This window comes from Simochromis diagramma, unplaced genomic scaffold (assembly GCF_900408965.1).
Source record: "Simochromis diagramma unplaced genomic scaffold, fSimDia1.1 OVJJ01000545.1, whole genome shotgun sequence".
Taxonomy (NCBI): domain Eukaryota; kingdom Metazoa; phylum Chordata; class Actinopteri; order Cichliformes; family Cichlidae; genus Simochromis; species Simochromis diagramma.
This window is the reverse complement of record NW_024387371.1, coordinates 3,710,074-3,725,826: the sequence shown is the minus strand read 5'-3', so window position 1 is coordinate 3,725,826 and position 15,753 is coordinate 3,710,074. Positions and strand designations below refer to the sequence as shown.

Below are 15,753 nucleotides of genomic sequence, written 5' to 3'. Positions count from 1 at the left end.
GTTGAGCACGTATTTTAGAATTTCTACTTCATGGTCTACTTCTTTGATGCATCTGAATAGTTTGAAAGCTATTTACTATGAGCTGTAGAACACTTTCACACCCAGAAGAGATGGAAAATTCAGATGTTATGATTGGACAAGACATAATGTAGTTTGTCAAATCAATATTATGAATTACAATCAGACCATGAAACAGTCCACCTTCTAACTTCATTAGGACTTGACCACGAAGCTCCCAGCACCAGTGTTTGTGCTGATGTTAATGCCAGAGAAGATTTGGAAGTCTGCAGTCTTGAATCAGCAGAGGGTTGCTAATGTTTTCAAATTTGGATAGGGGCTTGATTTTATGCCTCTTTGGTAATGGGACTGAAAATGTCTGAATTCCAATTCCACATTGTGAACCTGTCAGAAATTAAGACCATTAAGACAGAAATAGTTGTTTATGTTTTATTTGGAGAACTTTTTCTCTCAATCCATTATAAAATAGCAATTAAAAACCTTTTTGTTTGAAAATCCTCTATTTACATATAAACAAGTAGCTGTGCAAATTTTACAAGATATTGGCAAAAAAGCATAATATTTTTGTCTCCTTTTGTCACATAATTGTACAAGAAAAATAAGACATTTTTTCATAATTCAAAATTGTCAAGTAAATCTACAAGTAGATTGAGTATATACTTAATCTACTTAAGTATATACAGTAATAAAACTTGCTGATAAACATCTTGTCATAAAATGCTAAAAGGTATAAAGACCAAAATTAGTATGTGCACAAAAATATAAACAATTTATAGAAGGTATGTTCATTTGATTGATTAGTTTTAGAAAACTGATCTGTCAAAGTGCAGTTGTTGCTCTGCATTTCACGTTTACCCAAAATAACCTCTATCATTCATAAATAAAAAAAAGTGTGGACATTCAACTTATTGAAAAAAATGTAATTCAATTAAATCGCTGAAATTAGTAATAATATTGAATCGATTTTAAAATTGACTTTAAAAATCACATTACAGTAAAAATACCCCCAACCTGGCTATGTTAAATTATTAAGAGCCATTTCATTTCCAAAATCATAACAACCTAGTCTTACTTGGTAAGTCTTTAGTTCTGTGGGTGACATTAAATAAAGGCATCATAAAAAACAAAAACAAACAAAAACCGGCTTATTTATTTGCGACAATTTTCAAAAAAAAGGAGTAAAATTACCATTTTTGTTTTCAGAATTTAAATTTTTCATTTTTCTCTGCTCTTCTAAATATGTGGACCGTGAGCTCGCTTCCACTGCAGAAAATCTGCCGCTAAAAGTTTACACCGATGACTGCAATCACACTGTGATGAATAACAATTTCTTTGGAGAGGATTTTCACTGTGATTCAGTTCTTGACGTAAATGTCATACTGACATCAGTGAAGAAATGTATTAACGCTACTAGCAGCTGGAGATGGGAAAGGAAATCTCAGTACTAAACAGTTGCAGTCAAAGTTTTGCAGCTCCACCAATAACAGCGTATACTCTCAGTACGCTTTGTTTATCATTTCTACATGCACAAGTGCAACAGAAGTCACATTCTGTTGTTCAGACAAACTACAGATGACGGTGGCAACCTGCTAGCAACTGCAAGGAGATGTTCAGTGCAGCACCATATACTTCTAGGGAACCAACTTCACATTAGAAACAGCAACAACCTCGAGCAAACATTCACCAATCATTGGCAGAATACATCCTTTTCCCTGGCAACAAGTGGTTACCAAGGGTCACTGACCAGCCTAACTGCTGCCTGAATGGACCATAAGAAATTTATTTCACAGTAGTTGCCAGCAACCTACAGTACCTACTTTCAACTGGTTGGAAAAATGCACATTTTCCCCTTCTGACTGGCGATTACCAGATGGTTGCCAACCGATCTCTAGGCTTGTATGTGGGGTGTAAAAATCGCAGCAGTGCTGGAGCGCTCCAGAGGTTTAAAAGGAGATGGCCCAAATTTAAGTCAGGTAAAGCTGACAGGTAAAGGGTGGAGTCACGATACCTTATGAGTACATCTTACCTAGTTGCTTTTAATTACTGACGAGCGACATAAAGTATTTAAATTCTCTGTAGAAAATACAAGACCCTAATTAAAAAGACTTCAAAATTTGTGCAAGAACTCTCACCATAAATCAGAAATCCTATGACAGTGAGCTCTAATACCACCTCTACACTGCACACAATACATGACACATAAAATATCATTGATTCCAATCACAGACAAAGATAAAAAAAGAAATAAAACAAAACAAAACAACAGCCAACCAACAACGACAACTGTATCCCTAAAAAATCCTCTCATTCTACAAATCTGGAGAGAAGTGTTGGATATATAAAATTCCTTGATCAACACATTCTAATCCATATGGCTTAAACTGTTAAGAAGGCAACTCAGCAGATGATAAGACTGGTTAAGATTAATCTCTGTAAAACGATCCACAGGCATTGCTAAAATATAGTATAAATGTACGATAAATTAAAATCTCTGTTAACGACTTAAATAAACAAGAGTGTCTGCCAAGCACTTCAAAGAGATTTGCTGCTACAGCACAGACGCCACTGACACACGTTCTAAATCTGAAGTGTTCGGTTTGGTAAAGACATTGTTCTTTTGTGTAGCATGAGGCAGTGCATCTTCATCGAGTGTGGTTGGTTGTAACTGCAGAGCTGAGAGGCGCACTGAATTCAGGGCCAAGTTCCAATATTTGCTCCATTTCTCCACTGAAAATACAAAAGTCCTTTTCTTTAAGAGGCTTTTAAAAGCCAAGGTCTCTTCAGCATGACTCCCACAGACAGATGCCTCATAATTCAACAGTGGGTGATCAAAGGAAGTACCGGCAGGAAGGGTCGGAGCCGATGGTCCACTCTGCCTCCTTAATGCCACTGAGTGAAACTAGTCATTTTAATGCGGGTGCTATTTGAGGAAGCCTTTATAGAGCAGGTGTGAGTGACTGGTTCCTCTTTCATTCTCCAGACAGAAGAGCAGGTCCCTGAGGTTGACTCTAGTGATGCGCTGTCGCATAAACTGTCTGGAGCCTGTTCCACCTGAGCCTCCAGTCTGAGAGGGACACGACCCTGATCCCTGGAGGGTGAAACAAAGCAAGGACACTCAATTTTTCATCAACTGCTTTTGTGAATCCAGAAAACTTCAAAATAAGCACATCCCTACTTTGGGTTAATCACACCTCACCTCTGCATTGGCACCTCTACCCGGTGAGTCCATTTTCCGCTTTTTCCTTGGGCCGATTGCTGCCAGCGCTGTTAGGTTGGCTTCTCTCTGCCTGATTTGAGCCAGCTCCTGCTGCTGCATCTGAAATACAAGTAGTAACACATACATTCAACGTACAGGCAAACTCATAACAATGCTTCAAAAAGAAAGCAATCACCCAGGATATTATTTTAGCATATACTTACTTCTTTGGCCTTCTGTTTCAGTCGGAGTTGCTCCGGGTCTTCTTGCCGTGACCGAGACTGAAATAATATCGAGGACATTTTAATATTTCAAAAAGGATATGTAGAATTTATTAAATGACTTGTTTTATTCATTCACTCTCTCAGTTTCCATGTCTGGCATTTGGTGATGGCAGGGAAAATGTATATTAATGACAATGACCCAAGAGCACTCACTTGCCTTCTCTGTATAATTATGCATACAAGATTGTTTCTGTCAGTGATACCGTGTGTCCTTGTTCGAATGCTGTTACCTTGGCAGCTTTCAAGAGGATCTCTCTCTCCTGCTCTTCCTTCCTTTGCTTCTCCATTTGATCCAGCTGCTCAAAGAATTTGAACTGGGTTCGCACATCGCTCGCCTGCTCATACTGTTCATCTTCCTGGAATTGGCATGAAAAGCGAGGACAGACAGGAAAATGAAACAAGAGATCTTAAAACACAGTAGTGAGTGGGTCTCCCCTACTCTACAATTGCAATCGATTATCACCTTAAAAGTCAAGTTCTTCTGCTGTGCAACATGTGACACCTTTTCCAGTATGTCTTGCAGGCGCTGCTGTGTGGCATGGGAAATGTAGTTGATCACATCTGTGCCCAACTCACTGACACTGAACTTCTTACCTGTCGCAACAGGAGTGAGTATGGATAAAGCTTTAGACGGTGTCAGCATACTGAGGAACATGCTGTGCATTTTCTCGGCAGTGTACGTCTCTCACCAATGTCCAGAACTATCCGGGTGAGTAAAGAGGTGGAAAGGAAGGTCTCGTCCTTACAGGAACGAGTCACCATGCCAACAAGCTCGGAGTTGGTTGCTAAGATACGGGCACTCTCTTCTGACAAGTTGACTCCTGCCATTGAGGCCACATCGTTGATATCGTCATCGTCCCTGGAGAAGAGACAAAAACAGTTTTCTTACTTTTTGTGTCTTAAGCACATTTATACAGAATAAATACAACATTAAAAAAACCCAACACAACACACACAGAGTACTTGGCACTGTATGATGACAAAGAGAGGTGTTATCCTTAACAGAGATGGGCAGTAACGTGTTACTGTAATCTGATTACTTTTTTCAAGTAACGAGTAAAGTAAGGGATTACTATTGCAAAAACGGTAATTAGATTACCGTTACTTTCCCATAGGAACGCTGCGTTACTGTGTTACTAAAACCGTGATTTTTTTGCGAGAATGTCTCATGACAGTGACGTAAGCCAGGTAGTGACAACAGCTGTGTGCAGATCAACAATGGATCACATATCGATTGTGGGAGAGAGTATGAGCGTGCAGCGTTTAAAGCGTGGAAGCACTGACCTTACTTTGAGTTTGATTCCATAAAAAGTTACAAAAACATTAGTGTCCGTTGTGCGTGGGAAGAAAACTTCTTTTTACAGCGAACAAAACCCCTAAACAAGCACCGAGTGCGCAACGACGTAATGGGAAATTCACAGAGAAACTCGCGGATTCTTCAACTGACCGCAGCACACCTGCACCAGGGTAAACCTCCGCCTACTCTACTCCTGCTTTACAGGTGAAAATAGAGCAAAAGGACCGCTGAATCTTTGACTTTATTTATTTTCTGCTGTGTTTTACTTGCATCTATTTGAAAGACTGAGTGTAAACACAAAAAATATTTTATTTTATGTGCTGGAATGTGCAGAAAATAGGTTTAAATGTTAAACTAATTTATTCAAGTCAGAGAATGTTGCATATAATTAAATTTTTGCTTGATGCATAAAGTTAAAAGATTAAAACTGATAAAACAAGTTAAAAAAAAAAAAGATAATTTTCCATTTGATTACATTTTGTATGATGGATTATGCAGAAAAAGTAGAATTGGGCTGAAAGCTCTATCGCTTTATCACCTCTTCAGGTTGTAAATCGTGTTTTTAAAAAGTAACTAAGTAATTAATTACTTTTGAAAATAAGTAATCAGTAAAGTAACGGGATTACTTTTTGGGGGAAGTAATCAGTAATTAGTTACTGATTACTTTTTTTAAGTAACTTGACCAACACTGATCCTTAATATGGGTATTCACAGGTGTACAGCTCTGGCTGTGGTCCCAATCACCTGTATTTATAACCTTCTATTCATGAGGCAACCAATTAGAAGCACTTGTTTAACACAGTTAATGAACTAAGGAGCTGCACAAAGGATAATAAAGTAAATAATTTCTGTTCTGAATTGTGAAAAGCTACTCTAGTAGAGGCCAAGACTGAAAATATGGTGCTAGAAGTCAGTATGACAGGTAAACTTTAAGATAAAAGTAACAACAGCAATAAATTGCATCAATTTATCTTATGGTTGGCACATAAAAAGTTATGACATCACGTAAGTTTCTATGGATACTTAATTCTCTGTGACCGCATATACAGATACTGGTATTTAACAGTGAGTTGGATTTCTTTTTTTTTTTTGGTCTCTCGTACCTGAAAGTGCCTCCTCCTTCCTTCAGCTTGTTCTTCTGAGCTGCACCGAAGGAAGGCTGACTGAAAGCTTGTATTCCTTTGGGTGCTGGAGCCAATGTCTGCTTCACTGCTGGTACTAAAAATCATAAACAGTAGCAAAAACAGGTTTTCTGTAGTGAATTTAGACTAATGAAAGGCAGCTGCACCTAAAACTATTAGAGCACACAGTAGAATTTGAATATACACTTGACTCTTGTATTCTTGGACTTTGTGTCTTGCAATTACAAACAGTAGCCACAAGGTGGTAGCACTTCCATAGACGTGTTAAATGCATTAAAGACAGAAGCTAAACTCAAGCGGAACAGCTGCAATTTAGTGGATTTTAGTGATGCTATTGCATTAGTGGACCATGGGGATGTTTCCATGGATATCCATTTGAAACTGTATGAGGTACCAAAGTAATGAAATCCAACACTGAGACTGAACATTGAAACTAACTGTACATTGATCAGTGATAAACCAGTAATAAATATCAGTTAAGCATTAAACAAATATTAATATGACCCACTTGTTTGTAGCTGTTTGATAACCTGTGGCTGGCCCACGATGATGCGACTGTGAGTTTGTCCTCTCAGTGTTACCACGGCAGACTGAGCCAGCGTCACCGGTGGCCTCACAATGGTCCCCTGTTGCTGTGGTACTATCTGTGCACATTCAGAAAAAGACTAAGAATGAGAAACCTAAAAGAAAGCACACAAATGAAAGAAGTAGAGACAGGCATATATTCAGAAGCGTCCACTTGTTCATACATGTTCATCAATATATTCCAATACAGGTAATAGCAAAAAAAAAAAAAAAAACATTACCAGTCCCGGTTTACTGTGAGGCGTCTGTGTAAGGCTGATAACTGTGGTTTTGGTTGTGGCAGGGCTGGTGGTTGTAGTGATGGTGGTGGAGAGAGGAGGTCGCAGCACCACAGCAGTGAGTGCTGTGGAGGCTGCTGCTGCAGGCTGAGGGCTCAGCTGAGGCAGCAGGCTTTGTTGGATGAAGGCCTCTGAATCTGGGGTCATCTGGCGCAGCGCTGGAAGACTTCTCTACAGTCAGAATGAATGAAGTGTGTATGTATTCAGTTCATAATGTGAATGAGTCAGTTAGTTGTGGTTATTGTGCTGCGGTCTTGGCCAGAGTACTCTTTAAAAAGAGAGGCTTTTACCTGGATAAGTAAAGAATATAATAGAAAGAAATCTAACAGAAGCAGCTCTTAGTGATAAATGATTAAATTTCTATCATTTCTACACATCACATAGTACTCTAAAGAAACTGTAGTGCATAGAATTTAGTTTATGATGTAAGTGAAGTTCATTATGTAAGTGGAGTTCAGAAAAGTTTTTTTTCTTTTTCATTTCTGTTCTTTGACTTTTCAACAAGAAACTATTGCAGAAGCTATATGAAACAACATGCTTTAGAGATTTTTAAATATTATGAAATAGCTTTATTGATTTGATTATGAAAGAGAAATGCAGAGAGAATAAATTTGCCCCATCCTTTCTAGATTTTTAAAGCTACCTGTCTGGCTACTACATCACCATGTCAGCCAGCAGAGCAGATATTTCCTCTAGTTTTTCAGTAGCATTTAAGTCCATGTGTGACAAATTGCTATAGCTTTTGGCCTGGTCCTGATTAAGGCTGCAAATCCTCCGCTCACCTGCACTCTAATCTCTGTCATGGAGTGGGTACATGTGTGTGAATGCACACCTAGCAGTAGAAGTCACCAACCACTGGCTTCTTTTTGATACAGTGAATTTTAGGATTAGCGTTAACTGCTGCCTACAAAACAGGTAAAAGATGGCTTGCAAATTTTACTTTCCAAAATGCTGTTAAAAAATTGGTCAAGGTGAAGACCAACACAACCTTCAGATAAAGTTGCATTTGTTTGGCAGGAATGCAAATTAAAGTCCCATGTGACCACAAAGGAGCTTACCTTTATATTGTGGAGCATCTACATTATCAGCTTTCGGCCCAAAATCACATGATAACAATTGACAACACTGAGTAAACTGTTAAGGGGGAAAATATTCTGCTTTGAGGCTAGAAATAAGGTTTCCATGAAATATTAATCAATTTAAGCAAAAATGCTGCAGTGATCCTAAGCATGCCTCAGAACCATTATTGAAAATCTGTGGGCAGATCCTAAACATACCCAATGGACAAGATGTGCAATAATGTGAGAAAATTCTCTAATCAAAGACAAGAATCTTGATGGCTTTTAAGTTTGTGAGTAATACAGTGCTCAAATGTAAGTCCCAAAGTTACAGAACAATGTAATAACTTTGGTTTTGTCTGCAGGTGTGTCACTAATCTCACCTTGAGAAAAGGTACAAGGTATGGCTGCGGTGATGAGTTGAGCTCCTGGTATAACCTACTGGTAAAATCTTCTGGCTCTATCTTTGCTTCCTGTTACAAGGAAAAAAAAAACAAAAACATGATGGATGAGAATACATCATACATAAATAAACTTTGAAGGAATTTCACCAGGAGAAAGATTAAGTGTCAACCCAGAGAAGGTAAGAGGGAGAGAAGTACCAGTAGGTTCTTGACGAGCTCCTTAACATTGGCTGTGGTCTCAGACGACTGTTTCCCGCTGGATGCCAGCTTGATCAGTGTCGACAGAAAATTTCTACATTTTTTCACATTCTCCAGCGTCTCCTGCAAGCACACACAAATATTTTCTCTCAAATATTTACATAATACATGAAAAAAAAAACATTAAATAGGGTGGAGGGAAAAAGGTATTTTTTGCTGTTCATCAATCATGGTTAGCAATTCTCTCTTACAGCTGTGACAGGTGTCGGAGTGACAGGGGTTGCAGTAGCTCCAACGAGCCCCACCCTCTGTGCTACTGCTGTGGAGGCAGATCCGGGCTGCACTGTGGTGGCGGTTCCTAGCGGCTGTCCTGCGGTGGTAGCAACTCCTCCCAGCATGATGGTGTTCTGTGTGTGTCAGTGAATATGCACTTGAAATTAGACCCAAGAAAAATGATGAGGTCAGAAACAGCTTTAACACGAGCAGGCCTGTTGAACAGTGCATTTCCTTTTTTTCACATAACACTGGTGTTCTATGAATTTTACTTTTTATATACACAAACGCTTTAGAGCTTACTTTAAAAGCATGATCTGGGAAAAAAAACTAACAAGGTTTAGCAAAAATATATTTAAGGAATTTCCATGGCAATAAGGACATAAAAGATGAATAGAAGCAGCAATGTTTTTAAAAGTGAGCAAACAAGCCAGCCAGAGAGGAACTGAAAACAACTGTGTTGACCTTGTTGCAAAATCCCATCCTTTCACGCCACAGTTAGACCGTTTGGCAGAAAAATTGACCATATAATCTATGAAACAGATTCTGTGCTTGCTTTTTTTAAAAACCATCTCACAGTAGGAAATCAGTCCTAACGAGTTCATGGAGGATACATTCAGCTTTTACTTGAGCAACAGTAATAAGAGTCTTACTTTAATATTCTCATATACCAAGAACCTTCTGCACAGCTGTTCTCAGCAGGTGTACAGTAACAGGCACACATTCCCTGACAAATAGAAAAATTATGAAGTGTAATTCATTTCAAATAACAACAACACTCTGCAGACACTTCAGACACACCGCTGGCAATTCTAACTGAAGCAAATGTCATGTAAGTAGCAGCATGAGTTAGACTAATTTGGGTCAACTGTGTGAGATTAATGGAAACAGGATGTGACCGAGATCATAGTGAGGACCACTTGTCCAGATGTAGAAGATGAGAGAGTAGTGGTTTTAATCCAGGTCACAAGGGGGTATGAGAAACAACGACAATGAGATTTGTTTGTTTTTTCCTAAAAAAAAAAAAAAAAAACCTTTAAATTATTCTTAATGTTAAAGATGATTGAAAAGATGCCTGGGTATGGCTATATGTAGGAACTGTTAAAAACAAATTGGGAATGATTCAAAAACTACACAGGAGTTTACGACCAAAATTACATGAAACCATTCAAGGTTCAGAGAATTTGGAAAAATCTCTGCACACAAGGAATGAGGCCAAAATCCAGCACTGAATAGATGTTATGTTTGGGCTGTTAGGCAGACCTACATTAAAAACAGAGATGATTCTGTAGTGAAAAATCACATGAGCATGAGATTGGAAAAACTTTAAAAACTACTGTCAGTGAAAACAGTTCATAAGTGCATCTACAGGGGCAATTTAAGACAACTTTTTAAGATACTCTTTCCCTTGGTTTTAGTCTATTGTAGGGTCTCAGATCTATACATTTTTCTAAAAAAAAAAACATGTTGAAATTTGATCATTTGATTTACAGGTGATTCTATTCCTACTTTAATAATGTTTTACACAGCTTCGCTCTGGACAAGAGTATGCAATGCCTGGGTTCAAACCAGGCCAGGATGTTTGACTTAATCCATTAGGGATAGTATGAAAAAACAGAGCTTCCCAAGGAAAACCGCAAGAGCATAGGGGGAAAATGCAAACTGAGCCTATGGGTTACACTTGGTGTTATGGAAATGAATCATTTGATTTAAATATAGTGAGAGTTTACCTGCAGAACAGGAGGCCTCTGTAGTGCGGTGGTAGCTGTCACAGTGGTCTGAACTGTGGAACACTGTTTAATAATGGTGGTGGGAGTAACAGGACGAGCCAGCAGTGGTGCACCTGGTGCCTGCAAGGACATATAAAAGAAGATGTTACGCTTTTGGCAGACAGTGGAGCAGCAGGGGTTTTTCGGACACATGCTATATTGCTTAATAATAAATAAATAAATAAATAACAAAAATCAGAAAATATTGAAAAAGTTACATATTAGTAGTAGTATATAGTATATGTTTTTAAGTTGGATGCAACAGTTATTCTGTGGAACGAAAATTAAATCAGAAATACTTGTTTTGTAAATGTTTACCAAGCAGAGGCACAGTATTTATGTTGAAGCAGTAACCAAAACTCAATTATAAACAGAAAGTAAAATAGTGATTAAGTTTATCCTTAATTTGAAGTTACAAGAGAGGTGTAATGTGAAAGAAGTTCAGCACAGCTTTCTTTGCATTACCTGGCATGTCAAAAACTAAAACCCCTGCTAGAAGTGAATGGGTATCACTTCAGTGGTTATCTACTTCCAGTGTTAACGCAGGCTTTCTGCCTCAGGCTCTGTGGACGCTCACAAAAAAAGGGGGCATTTTACGCATCACGAGTGCCGCCTACTTCGATCAGATGACGATAAAACGTGATAAAAATCTATAAAGAGCATAAAAATTTTACATGCAATATAAAAGAAAGGAAAATGCAACCCCATTACAAGTAAGATAGGAAATTAATGCAGCAGAAAATCATTAATCTCGGGATTTAGCGCACTGAGGTGTAAAATAAACATTTCTATTTGAGTTAATCATTTTAATGCCGAGTGCACTCTCAGTCCTGCTTAGTTCTAAAATGACGGCTGCATGTTAGAGCTCTGAAACTTTCAACTGGACACATTTAAACATTAAATGGTACTGTCCCAAAGCCTGATAAGGGGACTGAAAATCACTTTAGTGAAAATTCAGTGAAAATGTGACAATTTACAGGTGACTTTAAATTAAAAACCCTGAGCACGGCCTGCTTCCAACCAGGTTATGTGTTTAGCATAAGTTATCACTGTGAAAACCAGATAAAAAGGAACATATTTATGTATATGTAGCTTTAAAAATGATATGTTAATGTTACTGGTATAGACAGCATTGAATATGTCTATGAATCACTGTAGATGGGATGTGGATGACCAGAGAAGAAAAAAAAAAAATCAATAAAAGACAACTAATTTGAATTAATATAACTGATGTTGGGAATATAAACAAGAGTTTACTGGTTTTGCCTACTGAACTTTATTTCAGTAAAAATTCACTTGTACTCTTTTACTGTTAAAGACTTATAAATCAAATGTGAATTGGGAGGAATTACCTTTTTTGGGTTCTGAGAAAAAGTCTGAGAACCAACTGTTACAGAAGGTTTACAGAACTGTACAGGTATCTGAGTCATATTTTCTGCGTTTGACTGTATCTAGCAGATCTGTACCTGTAGGGATGTGATCTGGACAGGTGGAGTGCTTGTGGGAGCTGGAGGTCGTGGAGTCATGGCGCTTTGTGACTGCGACTGAGCTTGCATTTGAGCCAAAGCCTGCTGGGGAATCATCAGCAGTTGCCCACTCTCACTGCGAACCAAGACCATTCCTGTACGTGCCAAATATCCAAGGAGTTAAAATATTAAAAGGTCATTATCTTCCTGTCCCAATGAGTTACCAAAAAAAAAAAGGATGTATGCACGCATGTATGCATCAATAGTGAGCCCTATTTAGTCCTAAGCCACTCAGCAACTTGTCAAACCAAAATGAGCCACAAGCATGTTAGCAGAGTCTGACTGATATATGTGACAATATTAAAACATTTATTTTGTTAGGAGTATAATGCAGGAGAGAGAGACTTGGGGCAATAAAGGAATAGTTTATACAGAAGAACAGCCCCATTTCAGTCTTTACAAAACTCTGTCTGCAAAAGAGCAGAGCAATCAGTGATGCAGGGATGAGCGGCGTCTTCAAAGTAAATAGAACTAATAGTAAAGTTAATAAACAATTACCCCACCATTTTCCTGTCTCAACATAACTCTTAAATGCTTAAATATGTATGCCAGTATACCCATATTTATTATTATTGGAATTTTATATTTATAAAAAATTGATATTACCAGAAAAAAACATTATCAGTCAGGGTCTATATGGCAGCATAAATAAAAAAAGTTCAAGTCACAATCCACCATGCAAAAAGCTAAAAACATTCTTGTTTCTGCTCAAAATAACATGTCTTCTTGCCACCAATTTATTTTTATTGTATGGCAGTGTAATACTATGCACCACAGCCTTATGTCAACAGTGTCTGTTAAAGAGGTGACAACATGACTCTACTACATAATAATAACACAGACATTCTAAGACTGGCCAAATAAATGGCCAGAGTTGTTTCATCAAGGCTACAAAGTGGGAATACCTTGGAATCAGAATCAGAAGACTTTATTTATCCCCAAGGGGCAATTAAATCTGCCATGGAAGAAATCTGCCATTAATACAGTGGCCTACAACAAAGAACTATATCCTACAGAGAGGCCACAAAGGGGATTTTCCATTCTACACTGCAAATAGATGCATTTGTCAAAAATGATGTTGTTTGTTTTAGGTCTGTATTTGATCTGGATTCATTTTCTAATATAATAATTCTTTATTTTATGCTATACTGAGCATAAAATAGAATCACTGCACTTTTACAAAACCCTGAAATAACAGTTCACAACTGAGACAAAAATGCTAACCTGAAGACTTTGCATACTCAACACATGCATCCCAGAAAGTTGATTCAGTTCATTTGAACGTGGCATTATCAGTCAGAGAAATGTTTCATTATGCATTCAAGTGACTTTATCAGTCAGTCACTTGGATAAGTGATGAAATATTTCTCCCACTGAAAACAGTGCACCCAGAAAGAGGGAATCAACTTTCTGGGACTTCCTTACATGCATTATTGAGCATGCATCAATACATTTTAACACATGCATCCAAACACACGTAATGCTTGAGAGATATCCTGTATATTTTATCCAGCTGGTGCTATTATAATAGGATGTAATCGTCTCAGACAAGAAACTAAAAAGAATCAATAGACTGGAATGGACAGCTACACTGATAAACTATATGAAGAATGTGTTGGCTGAGTTCCACTGAGTCCTGCTTTTAATCTGCTACAGAACCCTGGCCACCTCTAAAGTTGCTACTAAGCTACTACAATGTGTTTCAAATCATCTATTGCCTGCAAAGGCATCTCGGGAAACCGTTAAAGTTAATAATAATAATAATAATAATAATAATAATAATAATAATAATCTTCCACATGCGCTCAGACTTTACAACTCAATTACCTGGAGGCAGCTGAATGTTTTGGATATTTGGGGCGTTTTGTTGAGGCTGAGCGAGTCGAGGAGCTAACACCTGTGGAACAATAGTTCGTATTCCACCGGGAGGAGTTGCAGCAACTGTTGAAGGTACTGAAGTCCTCAAGCCCTGCAAAACAGTCGGACTCCTCACTGTCGCTGTCGTCCCTGTAGCAACAACTGAAGCCACAACGTGGGCACCAGTAGGCAAGATAACTTTTGGGCAGTCAGTTTTGCTAGCAGGAGAGCCAGTTGTGCTGGTAACACTGACAGACGGTGACGTTAAAACTGTGGTTGGACTGCCTGTACTTGGTGAAGGGTTCATGGAGGTTTGCATAGGTGGCCTCACCAGCGTGATTGTGGGAACAGTTTTCACAGAAGGCTGGGACGAGATAACAGACGAAGTCACAACATTTTGCGCGTTCAAAGTAGCTCGGATAATAGTACTAGGTGTTCCAGGCAGACCTGCTGCGCTTGGTTTGCTCACAGAAACAGGTCCGTTGTTGAGGAGTGTGACAGCACCGGGCTGCGAGTTGTTGCTGTCAGCGGGTCCGCCTGCGGTTATTTGACAGTTCATCACCACGGCACCTCCATTCAGAGTTTGCGCATCGGTCGCTCCAGGTCTGCCAGCGCCAGCTGTTGCATCTAGTGTAACCATAACAACTCCGCTGGCTGCGTCCGACTTGGACTGACTCTGAGTGGCTGTCACACTCGGTCCTGCCGTCGATGTGATCCCTGCTGCCCCATCCATGCTTGAACCCAGGGACCCCGTACTGTTACTGACACCTCCTTGCGCTCCTGTCCCTGCAGCAGCGGAAACACATGAAAACAAGGGGAGGGTCGAGCAACTCTCCGATTCGCTTTAGTTTCGGGACACAGACAAGTGAAGCCAAATAAGCTATAACCAGCTGAGTAACGTGACCAAAATTAGCTAATGTTAGCTAACCGGAGTGCGCAGCTATCTTACCTGCTTTAGCAAGCTCTTGTTGTGAAAGTCCCATTTTGCTACCCTGAACATTTAAACTACTACCTACAGCTGAGTTTCCGCCATGATTTTCTGCAGACGGGGCCCTAGCGGTTGTGTTATCGCGCCTTGTTTCTGTTAGCTCAGACTCCAGGGATCCAACTAGGTCACTAACTACTTTTTCGTCCACCTCTGTGCTCAAGAAAACATCACCCAGCAAATCGGAGCCCGCCGCCATCTTTTCCCAGCTACGCTCGTTCGTGAGACGCATGCGCCGATTGGATGCATCCTCCGTGACGCGACCTTAACTCGCCTCATGATTGGCTGTTGGATAAAAATAAAACCTGGAACAAATGGTTGCGAGCTGCAGTGTAAAGTGCCACCGCAGTCGGACTATTTCGCTGGAAATAAGCGACACCGCTCACAGAGCTGTGCCTTGTGGAGCATTAGCACATCGAAGAAACTGTCAGATAGTTCTCATGCACCATCACATGATTTCAAAGATGTTTGCATTACACTATTTTACTCTCTGAACAATCCAAAATGGCTGCGTTGATGCTATTTTTCCAGGACACCCGCAGTAACCGCCTAGTGCTCACAGACAGTAGTGATGTGAAACTACCTGGATAGTAAACTTTTGAGAGTGCAGATCAGCACTTAGGCAGCCAGTTTGCATGGTTGTTTGTGCATCACAGGACTCAGCCTTTTAACGCCGTGACTGTGATTTTTGTTGCAACTTATAAAAATTATCTAAAAAATGTTTTTATGAAAAAAAATATGTACCATAAGCACAATCATAATTATTGATCGAATTCGTAACAAATCATAGATTACGAAAAATTTCAAACGAATGGGTCACAAGTGAGTTAAATCAAGCCGTGGTGATTGGCATTCATTTTATTGCCATCAATGATTGCCAGGT

At 39.2% G+C, this 15,753-nt stretch overlaps 1 protein-coding gene across 2 annotated transcripts; it reads right to left on the bottom strand.

Annotated features, from left to right (window-relative positions):
* Positions 1–433: 433 nt before the first annotated feature.
* On the bottom strand, positions 434–15,645 carry LOC120718907 (transcription initiation factor TFIID subunit 4-like). Of its 2 annotated transcripts, none has more exons than XM_040007639.1 (16): positions 15,454–15,645; positions 13,856–14,671; positions 11,969–12,123; positions 10,464–10,583; positions 8,712–8,867; positions 8,461–8,583; positions 8,242–8,331; positions 6,744–6,971; positions 6,446–6,581; positions 5,899–6,013; positions 4,188–4,357; positions 3,962–4,092; positions 3,729–3,854; positions 3,439–3,495; positions 3,215–3,334; positions 434–3,106 (listed from the first exon to the last, which is right to left on the bottom strand). In XM_040007639.1, exons 2-16 carry the CDS (start codon positions 14,616–14,618, stop codon positions 2,939–2,941), a joined length of 2,658 nt encoding a protein of 885 aa, XP_039863573.1. In that variant the 5' UTR covers positions 14,619–14,671; positions 15,454–15,645; the 3' UTR covers positions 434–2,938. The 2 variants fall into 2 exon arrangements, with proteins under 2 accessions (XP_039863573.1, XP_039863572.1); XM_040007638.1 differs by lacking the exon at positions 15,454–15,645 and adding an exon at positions 14,835–15,416.
* Positions 15,646–15,753: the final 108 nt, after the last annotated feature.